The 25,522-nt window shown below is 31.4% G+C and overlaps 4 protein-coding genes and 1 non-coding gene across 11 annotated transcripts; 4 read left to right on the top strand and 1 right to left on the bottom strand.

Annotated features, from left to right (window-relative positions):
* The first annotated feature begins 2,306 nt into the window (after positions 1-2,306).
* Positions 2,307-7,601, top strand: LOC108335636 (deSI-like protein At4g17486). 4 transcript variants are annotated; one of them, XM_052869015.1, is made up of 5 exons: positions 2,315-2,588; positions 3,763-4,014; positions 5,614-5,866; positions 6,704-6,991; positions 7,084-7,518. In XM_052869015.1, exons 3-5 carry the CDS (start codon positions 5,656-5,658, stop codon positions 7,350-7,352), a joined length of 768 nt encoding a protein of 255 aa, XP_052724975.1. In that variant the 5' UTR covers positions 2,315-2,588; positions 3,763-4,014; positions 5,614-5,655; the 3' UTR covers positions 7,353-7,518. The 4 variants fall into 4 exon arrangements, with proteins under 4 accessions (XP_052724973.1, XP_052724975.1, XP_017427177.1 ...); XM_017571688.2 differs by lacking the exon at positions 3,763-4,014 and adding an exon at positions 3,304-3,352 and having other exon boundaries at positions 2,316-2,588; XM_052869013.1 differs by lacking the exon at positions 3,763-4,014 and having other exon boundaries at positions 2,307-2,588; positions 5,666-5,866; positions 7,084-7,601.
* A 3,341-nt stretch (positions 7,602-10,942) lies between these two features.
* LOC108335634 (UPF0496 protein At4g34320) lies at positions 10,943-13,255 on the top strand. 4 transcript variants are annotated; one of them, XM_052869012.1, is made up of 3 exons: positions 10,943-11,108; positions 11,287-11,374; positions 11,883-13,255. In XM_052869012.1, the coding sequence occupies exon 3, from the start codon at positions 11,901-11,903 to the stop codon at positions 13,014-13,016; it is 1,116 nt and encodes a 371-aa protein (XP_052724972.1). In that variant the 5' UTR covers positions 10,943-11,108; positions 11,287-11,374; positions 11,883-11,900; the 3' UTR covers positions 13,017-13,255. The 4 variants fall into 4 exon arrangements, with proteins under 4 accessions (XP_052724972.1, XP_052724970.1, XP_052724971.1 ...); XM_052869010.1 differs by having other exon boundaries at positions 10,943-11,204; XM_052869011.1 differs by having other exon boundaries at positions 10,944-11,108; positions 11,843-13,255.
* A 3,855-nt stretch (positions 13,256-17,110) lies between these two features.
* Positions 17,111-19,826, top strand: LOC108335633 (pentatricopeptide repeat-containing protein At5g18950). The gene is made up of 2 exons (XM_017571677.2): positions 17,111-17,190; positions 17,612-19,826. The coding sequence occupies exon 2, from the start codon at positions 17,929-17,931 to the stop codon at positions 19,708-19,710; it is 1,782 nt and encodes a 593-aa protein (XP_017427166.1). The 5' UTR covers positions 17,111-17,190; positions 17,612-17,928; the 3' UTR covers positions 19,711-19,826.
* Positions 19,827-20,863: 1,037 nt separating this feature from the next.
* On the bottom strand, positions 20,864-20,935 carry TRNAQ-CUG (transfer RNA glutamine (anticodon CUG)). The gene has a single exon. It is a non-coding gene; the product is annotated as a tRNA-Gln (tRNA).
* Positions 20,936-23,243: 2,308 nt separating this feature from the next.
* On the top strand, positions 23,244-24,396 carry LOC108335448 (uncharacterized). The gene has a single exon (XM_017571469.2). The coding sequence runs from the start codon at positions 23,391-23,393 to the stop codon at positions 24,174-24,176; it is 786 nt and encodes a 261-aa protein (XP_017426958.1). The 5' UTR covers positions 23,244-23,390; the 3' UTR covers positions 24,177-24,396.
* The last annotated feature ends 1,126 nt before the right edge of the window (positions 24,397-25,522 follow it).

Genomic DNA, 25,522 nt, shown 5'->3' with positions numbered 1-25,522 from the left:
AAATAAACTCTTTTGGTAACTAAATTTTCTTGAGTCCTTTGTTGTTAGTTTTAGATGATGTCTCTTATTTTTACATTAGAAACTTATGTGTTCATATTTATTAAAATTATGGAAAAACAACCTAGTTAACATGCTTATTAATACACGTTTTACCTTTTTAAGTCATAGTTATGGTCAGATTTGTGTAATGCATGTTTAAGTAGTGTCCTTAATTAGAATTAAGATTATTTCCATCACAAAGGATAACTTCAATCAGTCCTCTCCTACACGTAAATATAATTAATATTTATCAAGTTTATATTTTATTATATTTTATTATATTCTATTATCTTATCACAACAATTAAACAAACTTCTAATAATTCCACACGATAAAAAATTAAGTAAAGGTTTGGTAAGTTTAAAAAATCGTAATGAATGAAATTATATAGTATATTGAAAGAGTTCAACTATTATTTTATGTTAAATAGTTATTTTTAAACGAGTTAATATAATTTATTGTATTACATTCACGTTCACAATATTATATAAAGACAAATAACATTTACTGTTTGGCACTATCAATTTCACTAATGATAATTATATTGACTTGTTTTCTTTTAAAAATAAAATTAAAAAATTTGAAATAATTTGACAAAATTGAAACAAAAAACTTTGTAATAATAAAATTAAAAAAAAAATTATCTAACTTATTTGATGTATTAGTAAAATATGATAAAAAGATTTTGTATCTCAATAATCTCTGTAACTCTTTTGCAAAAGTAACGTAAACAGGTTAGTAACCTTGTGTTTTTGGACACGATAAAAATAAAAATTGCTTTATTAGATTACTGATAATTATAATAATTCAAAATCATAACTTAAACTAAAAAAAATAACATAAATCAATAATCCTATCCTATTTTTTTAATTTGTGCTGGTTACAATAAAATATCACAAACACATGAAAAAAGTAATAGAAATAAATTATGCATTTGAATGGTGAATTATTGAAAAACCAATTGTATTTAAATTGGTGAGGTTGTTATCATCATAGGATTCCCTGCAACATGTGGAGGATAGAAGAATAAGATATTATTAAAAGGACGATTGAATATATTTTATAAATTAATCATATTCCAGCTGTTTCTTCAAATACTTTTTATTACAACTTGTACATACAGACAAAAAGCCCCAATTATATGTATAATACACAAAAAGTATTATTATTTTAATATACCAGATATTCGGACTAAAAAGTCACCAGTCCTTATTAATTATATTCTAAATTTTAATAATATATGTATAGCTTATTATAAAAATACTTAATATTTAGGAGGTTTTGTGTTTCATTTTGACCCTTATATTTTTAATGAAATATTTATAGTTTTTATTTGGACTGTTTTTAAATAACATATTATTTTATTCTATTTTTTTCTCACTCTTCTTTCTTTTACCTATGCAAACAAATGATAAAATATTAATAGGATTTAAAAATCATTGATTTTAAAAAATATTTTTGTGTTACCAATGAAGTTATTGACAAAGGAAATGAATAAGGAGAGAGAAAGATTGTAATCTATCATTCCATTGTTCAAAGCATTGCCATGATTCAGTCAATGTCAAAGTGTCAAGTCTGGTCACAATTTCTTTCACTATTCCCACTTTTTGGTTGCAAAATTCCCTGCTTCTTACTTTTATTTTATCTTTTTACTTTACTTATTCATCTCCATTTTAAAGTGTAAGTAAAATTTAATTTAACTTATTATTTATTGAGTAATTATATATTATATTTTTAATTTTAATTGATTATAGAAAATAAAAACTAGAAAAAATCACACATTAAATAAGAAATAATTCATTTATGAATTTCTAAACCATTCTTAAAATACTAGTTTTTTTATGTCATATTTAAAACTTCTATCCACTTTTTGTTCTAATAATAAATTTACTACAAGCTTAATATTTTATATAAAAAAGAAAATAAGGTTTTCTTTACTCTGGGGAAGAAACAATTATTGTGTAACAAACATAATTCAAAAATGTTAGTACAAACTAATATTATTAGAATGTCAGATGAAGGCCTTTTTACATCTTATCATCTTAGCCTCAATTTTTTACATTTAAAATTTGATTTGATTTCTTTAGACTATAAATATTTGAAAGTTATAGAAATGAAATAACAGAGAAAATTTTAAATTTGAAAACACTTTTTTTCTTTTTTGAGTATTCAATTGTTGATTATAATCCAACCCACTATTAATTGTATTGGAAAATGGGTTTGATGAACCCAAAGCCAACCCCACCATGAACTTCCTACCATTTTCCAAAAGAAATGGCTTACTTATGAATGATTACATTTCCTCATTAGGCACCAAAAACAGACAAACCAGTTTTTGTGTCTGCACTCTCACTTCACTACAATACATACACACCCTTCACTTCTGTCAGAGCCAAGACAATGTGTGAGTTTCAGGCACAAACATTGTTCCATTCTCTCCCCCTTTCTCTTTTTCTGTCTCAGACAACCAATGGCTCTTTCAAACTTTCAACTTGAAGGAGTTTTCACTTCATCCTCTCTTCTTTCAGCTACCCTTTGCTGCACAAAAGGTTTGTTTCTGCCTCTCTTCTTTCCATGTTTCCTGCATTGGTCCACTTTGTTCACTCACTCCTTCCTTGTTTAAAGCTGAATTCTTTTATTTTTCCCTTTTGTTTTATGGAAGATCAGCTACTTCATACATACCTCATACCCTTGTCTATTTTTATTTTTCTCTTTTTACTCGGTTTTGGAATCTGATATGAGGCCTGCGGTTTTCCTTCTCCCTTGTATTCTGCTAAATTTTTCTCCCACCACTTTCCTGTAACTGAAGTTGACCTCAGATGCCAGTTAGATCTTCAGTTATGTTATTAATATTCAAAGATGTAAACTTTACTCATCAGTTTGTTCCTATTTTGTCTGCTTGAAAGTTGGAACTTTTAACATGTTATGATTTATGAATCCATCATTTGGCTTCATTTAAAAGGAAAAAAATGGTTATTGCCATTTTTCTTGTGGAATCTGGGATGGCTTAACGAGGTTGTTTATCTGTATTTGTTACATTACATCAGTTGTCAGATTGGAGCTGATTTTAAAATTACTTATTTTTTTTCCATGTAGTATTTGCTCCAAATTCACTTTATATCCGATGAAAACGCTCAAATTGAACCCTTGACTTGTTTGTATTCTATTCTTGATGTTACATCCATACTCTTAGTAGTTGCTACATACATAAGTTTTGTTGTTGTTCCAAAAGCTCTTAGATAAGTTCAAATGTTATGGTCTTAGTTGAAGCAAGGACAAGCCCGGAGAACCTATAGCTTCAGTTCAAAACATGGTAAGTTGTCTCCAGTAGATTTAGTTGTTTAAGGTTTTTGGATTCGATCTCTAGCAACAGGCTCTCCCCGTTTTTCATTTCCTTATCCCCTCTGCATCTCCCCTTGTAAAGCCTATGATGAGCTTCCCCCTGAAAAAATAAAGTGGTTGTAACTAGTGGACAAGCAGTGAAGGTTGTTGTTAAGATTAACCAGGGTTCATAGTGTGCATTGAGTCAAGAGATAATAAGGTATAGGTGGTGCTAATGGGTTGTATTAAAGTAGTTAGTAGCTCAAACTGACTTTATGTAGTATAAGTATCAGGTATAGTTGGCAATGCATAACCTCTGGATAATGATGGTCTTCCCATTAAGAATATTTCTCAAACTTAATGTACTGGTATTTGTCTAATGCTATTATTATGTTTTTAAAGAGAGTCTTGTGGAGGCTTTCAGAGACGAGTGGAAGCTGTTATGGTGTTTCAATATGGAAGATCTCTCTTGCTGATAGCTCTTCTGAATTGGTTATGTTGCTGCATTTTATGCTGTTCTTAGTAGAAGTACATTAAATGTCCATGTAATGCTCATAAAACGCAGAAGTCACATCAGATCTATGCAATCCTTGCAGATTCAGGCACATTTGTTACTGTTAACCCGCAGATTTCCATTTAATCTATTTTGAATTGGTTAGAATGAGTTCTGTTTTATTTATTTCTCAACTTAACTTTAATTTATTGACCAATATCTTGAAATTGTTCACTTTGAGTGTCTTGTCCTTCAATGTTGGTCAGATTCATCACACTCATACTTGTTCCTGTACATTTATCTATACCTCACAGATCCTCTCTTTTTTTCAATTTAACTAAACTTTATTATTCTTGTTATTAACTCATTAATATCATTTGTTTAAAGCGTGTGAATTGGACCACTTTTTAAATGAAAGTAGGAAGAAGATTCACCAGCTTGTGGACAAGTAAAGCCTCAAATTAACCAGCTAGAAGACATCTCCAGTTTTCCCTTTAAGCCAGAACTATACCTTTTAGGCATTAACACTCTCATAAAAGGAGCCAACAAGAGAATCAGCTCAATGTGGCAGAAGAGAGTATTAGTTATATTAGACAAGATGGGATTGAGAATCAATGCATTGGAGAAAAAATTGAGCATGTGTGGAGATGACTTATAAAACGTTTGTTTCAGAAGACTTCCCCATAAACACTTTTAGTAGAGAAAAAAATAGGAAAATAGGATGAGTTTCTCGGTGAGCTCAGATTAGTTTATGTATTAGTTAATTTGTAAGAGTTCTATCATAAAGCTTTTATGGAGGCATTCACTTCGTTTGTTCTTCTTAGTTTTCTTTTCTGAAGTGTTTATGGAAAGTAGTTCTATTGATAGAGGTATAAAGAGACTAAGAAAACGTCCAAGTGAAGAACCATTAGGAAGGATATAAAGGTTAATGGTTTGTCCATATACATTATTTCATAGTAATCATTATTGCATCATTTAATTCATTTACGTGATGCCACTCAGTGGGAAAGAAAAGGCATTGTTATTGTTGCAATATCCTTTAAATTGTTACTGGTTAACTGATATCTCTGATATCTATATATGTCTGTAAACACAAACAAATATAAATTTCATGGTTGCCCCGAGTTCCTGATGCTAATTATTTTTATCCATTGTGGTGCATGTCTCAATGTTTGAATGTTATATTTTGTCTCTTGAATTGTAATCTCCTCCTTGCTCCATAGCTTAAAAGTGACATGCAGAACAGAAGAACAAACCTTAAACTAGAAAATGTGACGAAAATGATTATTTTCTTCATTCATGCCTAATGCAAACAGCATCAATGAAAGAAAATGAAGAAAAAGTTGCAAATTCTTTTATGTTCAGTAAGTAGAATGTTCACTGATGTCAGTTTGATTAAAAGATGTTGAACATGGCAAAAGGGGGAAAAACGAGTCTCGTCCATGCTCTAGAAAGTGTTATGAACATTTTTCATGAATGGAAGACATGCATGTGAAAGTATCATTGCAACAGATTGGTGAATGATGTTAACTGGAGAAAACTATATGGTTGAAGAGATCCATTTTCTTTCAGTTAATGTGTTCAAGAAAAAATAAGTGTCATCCATTTTTTTGCTGTAATACATAGTTATCAGTTGAAATCCTAGCTCAATGGTAAAAGCATTCTGTCTAGAGTAAAATGATGTGCTTTCAGTTTTGATGTTTTGTCAATAACATGGTCTTTGTGAAAATGAATTTTTGTTGGTATTTATGTTTATGCAGGTAGGATATAGATATTGACTGCTTTCTGAGTTCACTCCTACAATGAAATCAGGTTTCAAAAATGGTTGGCCCTCTGTTGTGCGTCTTCGTCTTAGAGACAAATCAGTGACCCCCTTCTGCATATTCTCTAAAGTGAAATCCGCCGGCAACATACCAGGGAACACACCTGTCTATCTCAATGTCTATGATTTGACAACAGTAAATGGTTATATGTATTGGGCTGGCCTTGGTATTTTCCACTCTGGTGTTGAAGGTTAGCTGACTGTTAAAACCTTTTCAAAAAATCCAAAACTGTTTCATTATTTTAGAAAAGAATATGTGCCTAGAGTTTTGCTAGATTATAATACATTGATACTTCTTCATATTTTGAGGAAGGGGGTTATGTATATTATATCTGTGAGGTTTTTCATGAGAAGAGACAACAGGAGATTTGGTACCAAGAAGTTATGAACAAACCTATATAAGAGACTAAAATATCACTTCAAACCTAAAATTTTAAGATAATGGGTATAGGAGTCCTTCTACTTATATATATTGTTAAAAAATGAATTTTAAGCCTAATTCAACTTCACAAAATTAGCTTGTAAAATAAGGTTTGTACCCACTTATATATATTTTAAATTGGCCTAGTCAATGTGAGACTTCCAACCACCCCCTCACGCTGAGGTATATACATCTCGAGTATGAGATTAGACATTAATGGGTGGTCCGATAGCGGATGAAATGATATATACTCAACAAACAACAAATATCGTTAACATAGGTTCTAACCTGGCTCTGATACCATATTTAGGAGTAGACTTTAAGCCTAACTCAACTTCACAAAATCAGCTTGAAATGCGAGGTTTGCATCCACTTATATATTCTAAATTGGTTTAGTCGATGTGAGACTTTCAACATGTATTAGTCACTTTACTCATTTTTACATAATGGGGGAATTCAAACTCACCTTGAACTCTTAACAGTATTTATGCATGTACATATAACTTTTCTATGTGAATATTTGTGGCTTAAGCTTTATTTGGAGAAATAAAGACTATGGTCATGGATTCCCGGAAAGCTTCTTAAAATGAAGTTATTATGCTGACAGTTTATGGAGTAGAATATGCATTTGGCGCTCATGACTATCCAACAAGTGGTGTCTTTGAGGTTGAACCTCGGCAGTGTCCTGGCTTTAAGTTTAGGAAGTCCATATTCATGGGAACTACTAATTTAGATCCCTTCCAGATTAGAGAGTTCATGGAACGTCAGTCTGCAAATTACAATGGTGATACTTATCATTTGATTGTCAAGAACTGCAACCATTTCTGTGAGGATATTTGTTACAAGCTAACAGGAAGTTCTATACCAAAATGGGTCAATCGTCTGGCAAGAATAGGTATGTGGCATATTTTTATACTCCAGATTGTGTCACTTTTTGTTCTGCAAAGCATATGCATTATTAGAACTGAGTTTTTGTCCTCCTTGCAGGTTCCTTCTGCAACTGCATACTCCCTGATGCTCTTAAAACTTCCACTGTTGAGCATGATCCAAACTTTCAAGGGTGTGATAGTGAGAAAAGAAGACTGAGAACTGCTTTCAGTTGTTTGTCATCAATCTCAATGCCTCATAAGGAAGTTTCAATGTCTTCATTATTTATGCACTCTCACTATAAAGGGTGCCTGCCACCATGGGAGTTAAAGAAGTCTAAAAAGGGAAGACTAAAGCAAAAGTTAGAAGAGCAGTTCACTTCTCAGTAACTCTTCTCTGTGCTGTAGAGTATCCATTGCCTTTCTGGTAACTCAATCACTGGAAAGAAATTATTGTTACTGCTTTCAGTTATCTGTGCAAGTGCACTTCCTCAAGTGCAAAATTTTCTGTTCATATTCATTTTGAATGTTCAAGCTCATGCCTCTTTGTTGCTTCTTTTTTCTTTCCCTTTCTTACTTTTTGCTTGTAATCTTTCTTTGATTGGGAATCTAATCTATGTCAGATATATTGCTGTGTCAGCTCAATTTTTCATAGAAAATGATTATTTGACCAACCTAAATTTTTTACATTTATTTGACACTATTTTTACTTATTTTTATTCTCTTTTTTCTTAAAAAGATATAAAAATTTACACTTTTACGATTATTTTATGCATGTATTATGTGTCAAATGTAAAAGTGTATCATGATAATATTGTTTTTTTTTTCATAATTGGAGAAAAATCTCTCATGTCAAATAAGCACTAATGACAAGATATTAAGGGTGAGTTTACTTAAACTTTAAACAAGTATTTTTGAAATATGTAATTTTTTTATTAATTTAGGAAGCACATAGTAATTACTTATTATAAACTGAAAATTACTTAATTTTTAAATAAGTAGGTTAAGCAGGCACATAAACAAAAATAAGATTTTTGCTTGTTTTATTAGAAAAATGTTTTTTCAAAAAGCATAAACAAATTGACTCTAAATTTTTATAAAATATGGTTTAACTTATTTATCAAGAATTGGTGTACGTAATTTCAATTTTTATTTCTTTTAAATTAAAGTAAAGACGTTTGTTGGGAAGTCGATTATGTTTTATTTGTGTAACAATATATACTAGGTTTTTTAATCTTATGTATATATAAGTTAACTTTTATTTTATTCATAATATTACTTTATTTTTTATAATACAAATTTTACAATAAAAAAGTTTCTCTTAAATATAAAGATAAAATAAAATTTACATTTATTTATATATTTTAAACTGTCTTACTTCTAGTTAAGAACTTCCAACAGAAAAACATAATGTAAAAAAGTAAATTATACTAAAGCAAATAATATAAGACAAGAAGATGTTTATCATTGAGAAGTTTGAGAAGAAATATTAAGAAAAAAAAAAGTAACTATTCATATCCTATATATAATTAACATGTATATCTATATAAGTAGTTGGAGTATGTTAGAATATTTGATTCTCTATAATTAATTTTTTTAGTATAATATATAAAAAAATAATATATTTAATAAAATTAAAGTCATAGATTTCAAAGTTATTAATATTCAAAATAATTTTTATTTTTTATAATAAACTAATAAGATTAAAATGATAATATTAAATGTTCATTGCTAAATCTTATTCATTCAACTCAACACTCCTCTATCATAACGTATTTGAGAAGAAACTCGAGTTAAAAAAAGGTAACTATTCATAACGTATATATAATTAATATGTATATCTTTTTAAATAGTTAGAATATTGGATCATTTATAACTAATTTTTTTGGTATAATATATAAAAATAATAAATTTAATAAAATTAAAGTCATGGATTTCAATTTATTAATATTCAAAATATTTTTTCATTTTATAATAATAATAATACTAATTTTTTTAAGTAGCTGAATGAAGTTTTTAATTTCATAAGAATTTGGATTGTTAATGGTGAAAGTCTCTGGTTAGATCTGAGCAACTTAGGTTTGATTGGTGAATTCATATAAGGGTGATGGGATCAATGTAGAGTTAATACAAACTTAAGCTAATACAGCTCTTTATTAGTTGAGAAACTATGACAAGAATAATGTAAAATTTAGCAAACTTATATAACTCTTTATTAGTTGATAAATAATACCAAAGATCATTTTTTAGTTTGTTGGTTTTAGACAAAGCAGATATATTCTTCTTAAACTCAATTAATATTTATCACCTAATTTAACTACTTGTATCTAAGTTATCGATGTATAGAGAAAGAATTAATAGACCTTTTTACCACATCAGGACGGAGTTAACTCCGTTTCTATCAACTTAAGAAAAAAGACTTAATTGATACAATTACATCACATGAAAACACGATAGAGATATTTTTAAAAACGGATACTAACGAGACACTAAATGTTGAATATAAGGACAAAAAAACTAATTAAGTCTTTAATATTTTTTTGTTTGAATATCAAATTTATTATTTACAATACGTATTTATGGTTAATTTTAAAGTAAAAAATTATTTTCATCTTTAAATGGATATAAAATTTTATTTCATTCCAATTTTTATAGTAAACGAGTATGTCCATATATAATATTAATTACATAATTTTATTAAAAAAATAAAAAAAATACAAATAGAATGTAATATTATTATGTATTCAATGACTACATGATATACATTTTCCTTTTTATATCACGAAAACAAAATTATAATTTTAGACATATAAAATAAAAAATTAAATAATTTTTTTTATAAAGATTAAATAATCATAAAAATAAAAACAATCAAATATATATACATAAAAATTTAATTTACAGAATTAAAAATAGCTATAAGAAGGAAACAAATATGTATATATTCTATATCTAATTTTAAAAAATGAAATTTATACTCATGTAAAGTAATTATTTTTTTTCATCAAAATTAAAACAAAGAGGATTTCATTTGACATTTTTAATGTTTTTTTATCTATGTAAAAAATGATATTTTTTAATATATAAATATATAATTAAAATTATTATTATTATTGTTATTATTGTTAATGAAGTAAAATTAGTTAAATATTTTTGTAATGAAATTTTCTAAGACTCAATCTACCCATCTATTAGCCATAGGACTGTCTTGAAACTAGAAATAAGAAAATAACAACTATCAACTTGAGGTTCATTTTAATCTAAAAATACCATTAATAAAAAGCTAATTAAAAACTTAAAAATAATTTCAAACTTTATTGTTTTATTTTACTTTTTATTTGAGTGTATGGTGTAATTTGATATTTGTCTTGGCTAGCAAGTAACTAAGTTGAGATGCTTCCAAAATTCAACTTCTACGGGTCTTGCATCAATTTGGAATGTTATCTTATCCTCCTTTTTATCTAGTACTTTTTTTCTCTAATACCATCTTAATATAACAGATTTTGATGTATAACTTAGAATGTTCCATTTATTTAATCATGGTTAGATCCAGAATTAAATGAACAATTTAATGTTTTTGTTTGTTTCCAGATAATGGGGACGAAATATTATTTAGATAAAGCTAACATTTATGTCTTTTTCATGAAATAATACATAATCTCATCAAACTTTATTGACAAACATGATGTTTTTTTCTTGACATTTGATATAAAAGGAAATAAATCTAATTATATATAAATATTGATAATATAAATATTTTGTTATTATCTAATTAAATTATTATTATTATATGTGTCTAAAATTGTTTACATTTATATTAGTGAAAAAGAAAAAAAAACAATAAAAATAATTTGTTTATAATTATTTCATCAGTATACTATAAAGTATTTATCATAATAAAATATTTTAGTCACGTGGATAAAAACAAGATTTTAGAGGGGTCTTCTAAATCAAAAACATGTCTCAACAAATACTCTAAAACTATAAGATTCCAGGTGTTGTTTCACTTTTTATGTTACTCAATAAGTCCCACGTTCACACTTGTGCTACTCACTTTGTTTCTGTTTTCCTGAACCCTTGTCACTGTTTCTCTTCAATGCTTTTTGCGCGTTAAGAGTACAATCTTAGCAGCTTGTAGGAAAGAAGGTGCATTGTTTTGGTTTGCTTCACGCGTTTGTGCAGAATTTTTCTTATGCTTGCAAGTTATTATTTCGCTCACATCTCAAAGCTCCCAAATTTGTGGTAAATAAGTAACAGGTGTTCAGCTTTCTTCAAGGTCTTAAATTCCCCACATTGAGCCTCTGAAATTCTTTTCCCTTTTCAGAAATAGATCAAAAGGGTGACGCCATAATCTATCATTTGATCAAAAGTAATCACTCCCTGCAAATTCCTGTCTTCAATTGCTCTCAAAGGTTTGTACTTTGCAAAATTGGTCATCTGGGTCTTCTTGTTTTGTTCTAATTGTGCACAATTCTTTGTAAATGGAGTATTGTGATTTGTGTGGTAAAGGGTTTCTTTATTTGTTTGATGCTGATGGTGATGTTGGGAAGTTTTTAATGTGTGAAAAAAATTCTACAGAGTATTTGTTTGTTTGAAGTTGATTGTGATGTGGTAATGTTTCTTATGGGTGCAAATATCTGAAATAGCATTTGTATCCACTAGTTGGTTTGTTTGAAGTTGATTGTGATATGCTAGGGTTTCTCATGTATGTACCAATGTTTATATTAGCTTGTTTGAAATAGATTGGATTTACCCTCAAATTTTAGTGGGATTAGGCCAAAATTATTTGTGCACCTTTAATCACAAACTGGACACCTTTGAACTTTAGCTATCAGTTAAGGAATTTCTTGATGGAACTAATTTTTTCTTCTGATAAACAGGTACTGAGTTTGAAATTGGTTATTCCGTGTTCTTTATTAGATCATTTGAATTGAAAGAATGGGGTCACACGTGAGCAAGAAGACCCATGAAACATCATCCGGAATTAACTTCAATACAGATATGGCAACTGAACTGAGGTCATATGAGGATGCATGGAAACTTGATTCTGATTTGCAGTCTTTTGATACCACAGTCCAAGCTCGAGCAAATCAAGTCATGAATACTCTAGCAGTTGGAGTTGAGGTTCGGTCCCTTTCGTTTGAGTCTCTGAAACAAGTCACAGAGTGCCTTCTGGAAATGAATCAGGAAGTTGTCAAGGTGATCTTAGACTGCAAGAAAGATATATGGAAGAATCGAGAACTGTTTGAACTTGTTGAGGAGTACTTTGATAACAGCTTGCAGACTCTAGATTTTTGCACTGCATTGGAGAAGTGCCTGAAACGAGCCAGGGATAGCCAATTGCTTATTCTTGTTGCCCTTCAACAATTTGAAGAGGAAACTGAGATGGGAGAGAAGCACTATATCAGGACATTACAGGAACTGAAGAATTTCAAGGCAGCTGGTGACCCTTTCAGTGAAGAATTCTTCCAAATGTATCAATCTATTTACAACCAGCAGATACTAATGCTTGAGAAATTGCGAGTGAGACAAAGCAAGCTTGATAAGAAAGCTAAACAAATCCACACCGGGAGGAAAGTATCAAGTATGATATTTGTGGCTACAGTTGCTGCTGTGTTGATCTGTTCAATTGTGGCTGCAGCAATTGCTACTCCACATGTTGCAGCTGCTCTAGCTGCTGTTACTGCAGTCCCAATTGGTTCAATGGGAAAGTGGATTGACTCCTTGTTGAAGAACTATGAAACTGTTGTGAGAGGACAGAAGGAAGTAATTGTCTCGATGCAAGTTGGAACCTATGTTGCTATAAAGGACTTGGACAACATTCGGGTCCTCATTGATAGGTTGGAAATTGAGATTGAATCTCTTTTGCAGAATGTGAAATTTGCCATTGAGGATGATGCTGTGAAGGTTGCAATAGAAGAGATCAAGAAGAAATTGGAAGTTTTTATGAAGAATGTTGAAGATTTAGGAGGACAAACTGATAATTGTAGCAGGGACATTATAAGAGCTAGAACTGTGGTTCTACAAAAAATCATAAAGCTTCCCCACACTTAAAGCTACAACTGTTCCAGTAACTCTTGCTTCTAAGACAGTTCATTTGGTTCTGTTTCTGTTTCTTGTGAAATTTCATGATTTCCAGATATTATTGATTCATGAAAGTTGTGTTTATGCTGTAAATAATGGAAAAATTGCTGACATGTAGTACTTTGGTTTGTGTAGGAAGCTAAAACTTATTCTTTTGAGACAATATTACACCAATTCATGTATTTATTATTATTATTATTTTGTGAGATATATACATTTGTGTGTAGCACATTGTTTGATCCAAGTTTTGTTATAAGTTCCAATATTTGTGTTTTACAGTTTAATTGGTAAGAGAACAAAAAAATAAAGAAATAGAATAGGCTAGCAATGCTAATTGTTTACTACTCAATTGTTTGTTTTTACACACTCGTCATTATAATAATATAAGATAAGATGATGACAATAATATGTATTTCTTATGTCTTAAGAAAAAATATATACTAATATATTTAATTAGGATGATCTAAAATGTATTTAAAATTTAATTGTTAGAATCCAATCTTATGAAGATAAAGTTTGGAATGTATTAATTAGAGAAATGTATATTATTTACAATAACATTATATTGTGTATGATTAAGGAGAAAACACACTTCAAATTTATAGAAAACATTATATTGCCTATGATTAAGAATCTATAGTAAGAAAGCATACATAGAAAGAGTGAACCATTTTTTTTTGCACTCTGTTTTAAAACATTATAAATGTGTCAGTCAGTTAAATATCAATGTTTTTCAGAACAAGATAATATTTTACAAGATATAAGAAGTTTAAGTAATAAATTTCTTTTATGTATTTTTATTCTATTCTGCTACTTACCTACTTTTATGTATAAAATTAATTTGGCATTTAAGAAAAAATTACTATATATTTTGACTCATTAGTTTCTCTTATTTAATTATTCAATTAACTAATTGTAAATTATAATATTATATATATTTACACGTTCAATTTTTCTAAAACAATAAAATATCTCTCATTTTTTTTTCTCAATAAAGTAGCTGGAAATTTTTACATTAAAGGATGAAAAGGATATCTTTTAGTAATACAATAATTTACCATTTCAACATTTGTTCTTTTAAATATTTAAAAAATAATAATTGATATTTATGTTATTGTTTATGATTTTACTAGATTGAAGATACATTTTGTGTGTATATGTAACATCCCAAAAATACAGTAATAAACCATATATTAGAATAATCACATTAATAATAATCCAAAATCAGTCTTACACTAGAGTCGAGCGTACGCTTGCGGCCGAACGACCTTACATAAGATTTTCAACTGAACTATTCAAGATAAGAGAAATCATGACCGAACGGTTTACAAAAGACAATTACCGAACGGTCAGATAACAACAAAAGAGAGGAGGTGACCGAACGATCACCTCATAATAACTACTATCTACTAACCGAACGTACTACGGTTCGTCCTTTACTTCCACTTCGATCAAGTTTTCTTCTTCCAGCGCATCCTCCAACAGCGCGTCTCTATCTGCTCACATCCACCCGGATGATCATTGCAATGACAAGACGGACGTACAAGGACGAGACACACAATAAAACACAAGGTAAGCTTATGTAATTTAATTCATGCATAGACATACATTTCAAATAATCCAACACCAGATAAATTTCAACGTACGTATCATACAAAGCCTATCACTAGACTGACTGTCCGGACTGTATGAAATCTGTGTAGGTACAGGCGTTCGTGCACCCGGGTGATGTAGTAACTGGAATACTCTCATCAGCTGCCACCCGAGGTTAGTCCTATTCATCCAAAGTACCCCTAAGGACGGGACCTCCTGCCGTTTCCACACATGACCTACCCTCCTCTACGTGAGGACGAGTACCCACGAAACATCAGGATGAACAGCCAGCATTAGCATGCCCACAGTCACACTTTACCAATTCCAATATTTATACATGAGTCGTTCCTTCCCGGAACGCTCGTCCATAAACCATAACATTTCAATATCACATTTTCTTCATCTTTCACTAATACATATCTCATTTTTAATTCCATCTTTCATTATCACTTTTCTCAAATTCATCTTTCATTGCCAATAAGTTAAATTTCATCTTTGTTCAAAGATTTATAAAGACACTAGATACCGAACGTTCAGTCCTCACTCAGAACGAGGACGAACGCTTGAGACGAGACAAATAGGTCTCCAATTCCATAATAGAATAAGACCGAGAGGTTTACTATTGGTTTGAGAGAGAAACCGAGTGTAATAGATATAGCAAGGAACGAATGAACCGAACGTTCATTTCAAAGTGAATCAATTATATGAACTGACTCTTGATAACTCTGACCGAACTCTGAAAAGACCTCGCCAAAGGCTACGACTCTATGCTGGAACCACTCGATACAGATACTTCAAGATATTCCAATAATAATACTTAGAAGCATTCACATGAAGAAACCGAACGTTTATGAATGTTTAGCTTATTTGAATTTACATAAAGGAATCCAAATGCCAGTAAATGACCGAGCACGGTAGAGAAGAAAATTCTATTGAAGTTAAACGAACGCTATTTTCATCACGATAGATTATACAAGAAACGAGAACGAGCGCTGGTATAAGACCGAGCACTACTCAGTACGAGCTCTTGGTGTAAGACCGAGCACTACTCAGTACGTGCGCTTGGTGTAAGATCGAGCACTAATGAACTTATAATAAAAGGCTTGATAAATAGAATAAGATACTATCGAAGTAGTGTTACGAACAACGAGAATATGCCATTACATATATATATATATATATATATATATATATATATATATATATATATATATATATATATATATATATATATATATATATAAATTTAGTTTATCCCAAGACACCCAGATACAACTGTGCTTGGCCAAACGCTCAAGCATAGTATTACCACACGAGGACGCTCGTCCTCAACTAGGATTCTCTCCAAATGAAAGAATCCCATTTCAACTATGTTTACCAGAAGAACCGAACGGTCGAAGACCGTTCAGTAACGAACATACACTTTCATATGGGAAATCATATCAGGATCATTTATATTCCAACTCATTTATTTCATATAGTTTCACAACTTTATACATTCATCTCATAATCACTTTTCATACTTCATACAATCCAAGCATATCAACCATCATGCATCATATTCATTCAGTCAACTAACGAACGTTCATACAATCCAAGCATAGAAATTCCATATATTTCATACATCAGAACATAGCACAATCATAATTCATTCCCAATCATTATGTAAACGAACGTTCATGCAGTTCAACAACATACAAATTAAATTAAATAAGCTTCCCTTACCTGGATACGTGATTGAACGGCCTAAAAGTAGGTTTTTGGTTTGTCCGACTACAGCTTTCTACCCTCAACGATCACTTAACTCTTCCAACTAAACCGAACCACATAAAAATCAAAAATAACTTAGACTACACCCCTGCATGCAACCAGAACTTGGTTTTGCATGTAACAAAAGATCGAACGACTAAGGGGAGAAATCTTACCAGCTCAAACTTGAAACTTGTTCGGTTCAAGATGAAGCTTGGGTCGCCGGGAACGCTTCTACGGTCTCTGAATGATGATCGGAGAAGAGAAAATGTTAGTTTTCTTAGAGAGAAGATAGAGTTTCTAGTGAAAAGGAAGAGAAGATGGAAAGTTCAGAGTTCTGGGGAAGAAGGTGCATGCAGAGTGAGTGAAACGAGTTTTTCAGAAAAATCAGGTTTTTGCTTCTCTCGTTAAAACGAACATCCCCTCTTCAGTCGACACCTGTTTTCCACTAACTGAATTTCGGATCCACTTCGCTTGACACCTCGCGTCCGCGCAAAGGGTTTTAGGTACATTTTAAATGACTGACAGGAGGATTTGGATGCATTGATTTGGATGCATTTTTCCGAGGTCTCACGGTATAAATAAAGACTTAAACATAGTAGAGTTAATAATAACTATCTTTATTTTTGTATTTAAATACTTTTTCATTTTACAACAATCAAATTAAAAAAGCAAAAACAAAAACTACCATGATGTGTTTAGACTTCGTATTTTAATCCATCTCAGCCGTTAACCTCTCATTGCAATTCGTGTCTACGGTGGATCCTCTCCCTCTCACTGCAACACTCACTCTTTCACAAAGGTACTTTCGTTTCCTTCTCTCAATCCATTCGTGTTTTTATTTCTGATTCAATGCATTTTTTTTTAGCAATCCACCTTCTACGCCTTGAGATTTTGAAATATTTTAGCTTTTATTCATTCATGCAAGTTTCGCATTGCTGTTTCAGTATTTATCAACATGGCTTTAATTTTCCAGCCACCTCTTTATGTGAACAAAGTTTTAGGTTTCTGTGATGCAATTAATTTTTGGGGTAAAACACTATTCAGGTCTTGAGAATTCCTAAGATTTCAATTTGTTAATTATTCTAGTTTGGAGTCCGAAAAGTTATTTGGCTTAATGATAATATTAGGGTATGCTAATTGATTCTGATTGAGTTTGAGAAAAATTATCTTCTTTCTGGACTAAATACATGCTTCATTTTGACTTTGATCTTGTCAAGCAGATGGATAATTGAATTGAGAACTGTAATCTGTCTTTTTCAATTCAATAGCAGATTTCTCAGCTCTCTGCTACAACAAATCTACTTCTGATGGATTAAATTTCAATGGTTGTGTGTTTGAACACTGAAGTTCATAAATAATGAAATGGTAGCAAGGAGTTGGAGGAACCTTCTACACTCATAACCCCCTCCTGTTCAGGGGTTTGGGCAGGGGCTAGTCTGATGGAGCTCAGGTCCATCGAAAAGCTCCACCAAGCTTTTTCATTTGATTTTTGTTTCTTCCTCTTATACTAATTTTTTGAGCTGCGTGTACTAATCTCATGACGATGACAATGGTGAGGGGAACTCCAATGTATTCTTCTGTGACCCTCTTCTGTCGAAGATTTGCCCAATTCCGAAACCTCTCCTCAGAGACCAAACTAGGGTATCATGATCTTCCCACCGAAAACCTCGATGCTAAAGATTGCAACTTTATCCATGAAATTTGTAGGATTACACGAACAAAGGCCCGATGGGAGGACACCCTTCTTTCCCTGTATCCATCTTTCAATTTTTCTGAACCCTCTTTCTTCCTCCTTTATCTTAACCACCAGAACAATGCCTTCCTCTCCCTCCGTTTCTTTCACTGGCTGTGCTCTTCTTGTGGTTTCTCACCTGACCAATCATCTTGCAGTGCCCTCTTCTGTTCGCTTGTGGATGCTGGAGCCTGCAAAACAGCAAAGTTATTGCTTGATTACCCGGGCTTCACTCCGGAGCCTGCTTCCTTGGAGGGTTATATTCAGGGTCTCGGAAGGGCTGGGATGGTTGAAGAAGCAGTTGATATGTTGAAACAGGTTGGGTTTTGCCCCTCCGTAGCAACTTGGAATGCATGTCTCTTGAGTTGCTGGAGGGCTGGGAGGACTGATTTTGTTTGGACATTGTATGAACAGATGACGGAATCCGGTGTTGCTGCTAGCATTAATGTGGAAACTGCTGGATATCTGATAATGGCATTCTGTGCAGAAAACAAAGCTTTGAAAGGGTATGAACTTCTTAGGGAACTTCTGGAAAATGGCTTACTTCCTGACAATGTTGTTTTCAATGCACTTATTAGGGGGTTTTGTAAGGAGAGACAATATGCTCGAGTATCTGAGATCCTTCATATTATGATTGCCAGACAATGCAATCCCGATATCTTTACTTATCAAGAAATCATAAATGGACTCCTGAAAAGGAAGAACTCTGAGGGTTTCCGGGTATTTAATGATCTCAAGGACAGAGGATATTTCCCAGACAGGGTTATGTACACAACTGTGATCAAGGGTCTCTGTGAGATGGAAATGCCTGGGGAAGCCAGGAAAATGTGGTTTGAGATGATTAAAAAAGGATTTCAGCCAAATGAATACACCTATAATATAATGATGCATCGGTATTTTAAGATTGGTGATCTTGTTGGGGCAAGGAAGATCTTTGAGGATATGTGCAGCAGAGGTTATGCAGAAACCACAGTTTGCTATACCACAATGATTTCAGGTTTGTGTTTGCATGGAAGGACAGATGAAGCACATAGCTTGTTTGAAGAAATGGTTCAGAAGGGCATTGTTCGTGATTTGATTACATACAATTCTCTTATTAAAGGCCTGTGCAATAATGGGGAGCTGGTTCAGGCAAGAAAATTATTGAATGAACTGCTGGCACAGGGATTAAAGCCATCAGTTTCCTCTCTTAATCCTCTTATTAAAAGATTATGTGAAGAAGGAGACACACAGGGTGCGATTAGGCTGTGGAAGGATATGCAGGATAAGCATTTGCAACCAATAGCCAGTACGCATGATTATATTATAACTGGGTTATGCAAAGAAGGAGATTCTCTGCAGGGAATGGAGTGGTTGCTAAACATGCCGAGTTGGAAGCTGAAACCCCAGGAACAGACTTTTGAGTTCCTGATTAACAGTCTATCACAAGAAGATAGGTTGGATGACATTTTGGTTGTTTTAGAGTTCATGTTTAGAATAGGATATAGACTAAAAGAAAGCACAATTCATTCTTTGGTGAGTAAATTTAGCAGGGATGGTTTTCAGTTTCCTGACTTATGTTTGGAGAAGATCATAGAGAGGAATTGATATAACTGATTGTGTTGTTTGTATCTTCTATTTACCATCTATGACCAATAAACTGGAGAACATTTTTTAGTTTCTCTTGTAAACGTTAAGATATAATTTCAGTGTATATGTTTCTTTTAAAGTTTGTTATCATTCTTGAAACTTCCGATTGTACATCTTGAAGTTGCAACTTGTCTGCTGATGTTCTATCAGTTTTTAAATCTAAATTTGTGGTCTTTTTGTAAGCAAATGAGTTATTTTCCTTATATAAAACAGCAGAGTTTATCTATTTGGATTAAACGTCTTCTCTAGTTTTCCTTCACAAGAACAATGAAACCTGCCTTCTTTAGTGTAAAAATTGAACTAAATATTCATGCTTGAATAAACTCTGAATTGAGAGTCTAGATATGTGTGAAGTTTGATTGCGGAACCAGAGATTTGATGTTGTATGCCTAACAGGAGAACTATTCAAGAATTAACGTCTTTTACTTACGAGCAGACTATGTATTTACTTGTGTCAAATTCATTATTTTCTAAGTTTAGAAGTTATTGAGCTTGATGGAGTGTGACTCACCTACTGACAAAAGCATTTGACGTAATTATAATTTAAACTGGAATATTTTAAAATTTTAGTCTTTACATTTAAGAGAAATTTTTAAAATAACTTTTTTTTTTTTGTTAGGATTTGCCTCCTTCAATTCTATGTCTCAGTAATAATATTTTTTTATGATAATTTATATAATATATAATCTTTAATAAAGGTATAATTTTAAAAATAAACAATGTAACTTGAATAATTTTCTTATAACTATCCTCAATAGTGTATAGTTAATTTTTCTTTAAATACTGAGTACATGGTTATAATTTTATTAATATATATTACTTTTTAATACAAAAGGGATGTGTATTCAAATGATAAAACTATGTTTTTGAAATAAGTGAAGTTTATATATATGATAACGACCGTTAAATTTTGATGCTCATAAAGCTTAGAAAAAAAGGATAAATAAACTTTCAATGTAATTTATTTTATACTTGTTTATAATGTTCTGCTATTGTTATTTATTAAATTCTGTATTCTGAATTATTTCTCCCAAAAGTTTGTGTAACAGCCCTCTCTTTGTTTATTATAAAGAACAAAAAAAAATAGAAAAAAAGTGAAAAATAAAGAAAAAGGTCCCACCGAGATTTGAACTCGGGTTACTGGATTCAGAGTCCAATGTCCTGACCACTAGACCATGGGACCATTGCATACATATTCCTAATATTAAACATTTTCTATATAGCTTTCTAATCATGTTATTTTCCCAGGTGGTTCTCTTTAATATTTAATGTGATTTTATTTTATTTATATTTTTACACTTTTAGAAATTAAGTATTCTAGTATAATTTCTAATTTTACATAGTTTTTAATTTTAAACCAATTGAATATTAACCTTAAAATAATTATTTTACAATAAAAAATAATTTAATAGAATAAAATATAAAAATAAAATAAACTATTTGTGAAATTAAAGTTTTGACAATTTTTTTTAAAGTATCTTAATTAAAATTGTGGAAAAAAAGAGAAAAATATTGAGATAAAAATTAAAAGTCAAAACCACAATTTAATATAAAAATATTCTTATACATATGTAATTGGGATGGTAAGACAGCTTAATTGATCCACCGTTTGGTCCGTCTTACATTTACGTACTTCCTTTTTTTTACATGTTAATTCATAGACTCGTTAATTTGATTTCTCTTTCATAGTTTGGCATTGATCCATGTGAGTTGGAAATAAAAAAACTCACATGATTAAAAAGTCTCTTATAGAAAAAGTCAATATTTACAAAATTTACGTGGGTCAAGATCAATTCATGGACCTTTTGTTTTAGAAGTGATAATTTATTAAACAAATAATAACCAATTTTTTGGACCAGTTTAATTTTCTTTCATTAATATATGTCTCGTGAAATTTTTTTAAGTAATTAAAATAATTTTACGTATATTGTCTTATATATATATATATTCAGTACAAATTTTTCTTACAAATATTGATTCACCATGTTATATAACACATTGCGAAACCAAATATTTGGTTACATAGGGCGAGTAAGATAGTAAAGGAAAAGAAAAAAGAATGAAGCAGAAGATATGGGTTAGTCCCATGTTCAAACATGAATTTTGTGAACTAACAATTGAATTATACCAAGATCTAGTAAAAAATTAACCAACTAGTACCCACCATAATTTATTATAGGTTAAATTAATAAAAAACTATATTAAACATAATGAAAATAATTTAGGAATAAACAAATAATTCATTAAAAAAATATTTTGTTTTCACTCTCAAAATTTATTTCCTTTCAACCTATCTGAGCATAGTAAGATTCTCCTGCAAGTGCAATTGGATGAAGTAAGTATCAAAACAAATGAGTTGCACTTTCTGGAAGATTCATAATGCTTGTTTTGTTTGAGAGGTAAAAGAAAACAATGGTCAAAATATGAAAGTAGATAAAAGAGGAACAAAAACAAAAACCTCCTTAATTATTCTTGTTCAGCTAGGTTACTTTATTCTCTTCACTTTGTTCTTAAAGAGACAGTGTATAGATTCTCTCCAATCATTCATCTCGCCTACTACTCAAACACCACTCTCCTCGTGACACGTGTCAACAGTTTCTTTTTCATTTTTTCATAATAAAATTTTTATATGATTATTTAACTTAATTATATTTCTTAAATTCAAATTCAGTTTCTGTGAAGTTTAAACAAATATATATATACGTGTATGGGAGTTGTAACCCTTTTTTTTCTCAGAAAAACCACGTTAAAAATGACTGCATATTTTATTCTACACCGATTCAACATTAATAAAAGATCATTTTTATTTTTAAATATAAAATATGAGAGGAATCAAGTTAAGAAAAAAAATTAAAACATTGGTATTTTGTTAAATGTTAGAAAGGTGTAGAAAGATTACAATGTGTATGTTTATAATTTTCAAAAAAATAAAAAACTATCACCTTAATAATTGTATATTTTGTCGTAACAACTATTTTTTGTTTTTGTTTTTGGCACTTAATTTATTTTTTGTTCTTTGCAATATTCATAAAATTTCAAGACAGTATAGAAAAAAGAAGTGCTAGCTTCACGATAAAGAAGTTTTTTAAAATTAAAATTTGTCTTCATGAAAAGCATATATCCAATTGTAGTTAGAAGGTTCGAAGCTATAAAAGTTAAATTATTGGGATAAAGAATTTATGCCTTCGTTCTTTTCTTCTTTCAAAACTTTATGTTGCGTGCATATCATGCCTCGTAGGATCACACATCCACGCTTTCATTCTCTCGGTCATTAATTATATAATATATTACAAAATTTATTGGCCTAATCTTTCGAACATTAGGTTTATGGTTAATTAAGAATATCAATATATATCCTCTAAAGAAAAGAAAAGAAAAACTTAGGGATATATTCTCTTGTGGGGCACAAGACCTAAATAATGATATGCCTTATGTCCGCCTCTTTCTCCCTTCATGCATGGATTCCCTTCACCTCACCATTTTTCTATCTTCACCATCACCTTCATCTACTAAAGACCACAAATTCATTCATAAAAGCATTTCATACCTTGTGTGTATATATAGGTTTCCCACTCTCACACTTCACTCCAAAAACTTTCCTAAACAACCATAATCAAAACATCACATTCAAATTAACCATGTACATTTCATTCAAGTCCAATTCCCAAAACCCTAAACACCAGAAACACCATCATGATCACCATGAAACAACACCCAACAAGAAATTCAACGAGATATCTCACTTCAGCCACAAACAACACAAGCTAATGTTTGACTACTCCGAATCCCCCTTCCAATGTGATGGTTGCAAGGAACTAGGCATAGGCTCACGCTATAGTTGTTCCCTATGCGACTTCGACCTTCACACTCACTGTTCCATTCCTTCTCCTTCACTTTTCCACCCTTTTTACCCTAAATGTTCCTTCCACTTTCTTTCTCATCCTCCTGGTGACACTCCCCGTTATTGCAATGCCTGCGAGAAACCTGTTAAAGGCTTTCTTTACCACTGCTTCTCATGTGGTTTCGACCTCCATCCTTGTTGTGCCAAGCTGCCAACAGTTATAGGCAGTGACGACAATAAGAAAAGTAGTGATAAAAATGAGGTAAGACTGCTCTTGTACCGGACGGTGAGCTCAACATGTCACCGGTGCGGGCAGAAGGGGCGGGGGTGGAGCTATAGGTCGTCATGCAAGAGGTATAACTTGCATGTGGCGTGTGTGAGGGAGATGGTGGTGGAGAGTTGGCATGAAGGTAGGGGGTTGAAGAGTGTCGTTGAGAGTGGTTGCCACAAGGGGAAAGGTGGTAGGGTGAGGAAGTGTTGTGAGGTGGCCGGAGTGGCTATTCAGGTGGTGGTGTCGGCAGTGCTAGGTGATCCCACTGCTCTTATTGCCGGCATTGTAGGATCGTTGGTCTCGCGAGCTTGACATTTGGAAGGAGAAATTCTTATATGGTCTGTCTATATCATATTGATCATCTTATCTTGTTTTACAAGTGATATACTATATATGAAATCTTTGGATTTATGTAAATTAAAAAAAATGTGATTTGTAAATATTGGTTGAGATGGACTACATTGTGCTCAACCATACAATAATTTATTGATTCACTATAAATTGAGAAGTGAGGTGATGTTGTATATATCAATTCAAGTGTGGTGCAAATTAATTATTAGAGAAGTGATTAGTTCACTTGTGAAGAAACTTTGATTATGTATGTTTGCTTGGTTCAGTCCATCAATTTTTAACCCCAGCGAAAATGAGTTATGTACTAAAAAACGTCGCGAATGCCCAATCGTAGCTAGGGACGATTGGGAGGTTCAATTTACCCCCTCGTTAACAATATTAACGTCTATCTTAGTGACAAGCTTAGCACTATCAGAGCTGTCAGTTTCATTATCTGTATTTGTAGTTGTAGTCACGCTGCCAACCAAGCCCAAACTTCGCTTAGTTGATCTTTAGACTGGAGAGGCCACTGATAATGACATCGATGAAGAGAATACATCATCTTGTACTCTCAACCGCTTCCTCCAGAAGACTTTTCAGACAAAGAAAGACGCACAATCGACATTATTACCTTTGTAGGTTACATACATTAACTATTGTATTAATTACTATCTATTAAACGTCAGAATTCACTTTCTAGATAGCATTTGGATTTTAAACGACATAATACAACTCAGACTGTTAATGTTGACCCGTATTCGAAAGAGAAGCCAAAAACATAAATATTATTGTACCTTTCACAATAGTAGCAGCAACACATTTGGTGGAGGGCAATAATGGGGTGGTAGCATGAGATGCACGAGAAAACGATGGTAGTGTAAAAAGAAATCCCCATATTCAATTCTATCCTTTAAACCCAAAGTCCATATTCTCATGATAGATTTTACTATTCCCACCTCTCTTTTTCTTATTCTCCTACCCGTTCAAACTTATTTTTTTTGTCTTAAGAGTAAGCCATGTGATGCAAGTATATTGGACAACTGAATCATCTTGCACTCACTTCATAAACGCACGGTCTAAATATTTACTTTTAAAAAAATATTTTAAGCATAAGTTAATGAACTTGAATATCTTAAAATGATGAATATACTAAATCAATAAAGTTTAAATAGAGATCATAATTATGCTATAATAATATTAACAAATGTATTGATACATTAATTAAACATAGATTATTTATTAATGTATCCATCACTTCATGAGTATGATTTTCACATAATAACTTTACAATTCATTCTCTTCCATTGCATAAAAGTATATAATCGGAT

This window comes from Vigna angularis, chromosome 10 (assembly GCF_016808095.1).
Source record: "Vigna angularis cultivar LongXiaoDou No.4 chromosome 10, ASM1680809v1, whole genome shotgun sequence".
Lineage (NCBI taxonomy): Eukaryota > Viridiplantae > Streptophyta > Magnoliopsida > Fabales > Fabaceae > Vigna > Vigna angularis.
The sequence above is the reverse complement of the archived record's forward strand: the minus strand, read 5'-3'. Positions and strand labels throughout refer to the sequence as shown.

Excerpts from the sequence above, each read along its gene's own strand:
- LOC108335636 (XM_052869013.1), top strand. The coding sequence starts at position 2,510 with ATGGCTCTTTCAAACTTTCAACTTGAAGGAGTTTTCACTTCATCCTCT. Across the intron at positions 2,589-5,665 it reads TACCCTTTGCTGCACAAAAG|GTTTCAAAAATGGTTGGCCC; the intron begins GTTTGTTTCTGC and ends CAATGAAATCAG. Across the intron at positions 5,867-6,703 it reads TTTCCACTCTGGTGTTGAAG|TTTATGGAGTAGAATATGCA; the intron begins GTTAGCTGACTG and ends TTATGCTGACAG.
- LOC108335633 (XM_017571677.2), top strand. The coding sequence starts at position 17,929 with ATGACGATGACAATGGTGAGGGGAACTCCAATGTATTCTTCTGTGACC.
- LOC108335448 (XM_017571469.2), top strand. The coding sequence starts at position 23,391 with ATGTACATTTCATTCAAGTCCAATTCCCAAAACCCTAAACACCAGAAA.
- LOC108335634 (XM_052869012.1), top strand. The coding sequence starts at position 11,901 with ATGGGGTCACACGTGAGCAAGAAGACCCATGAAACATCATCCGGAATT.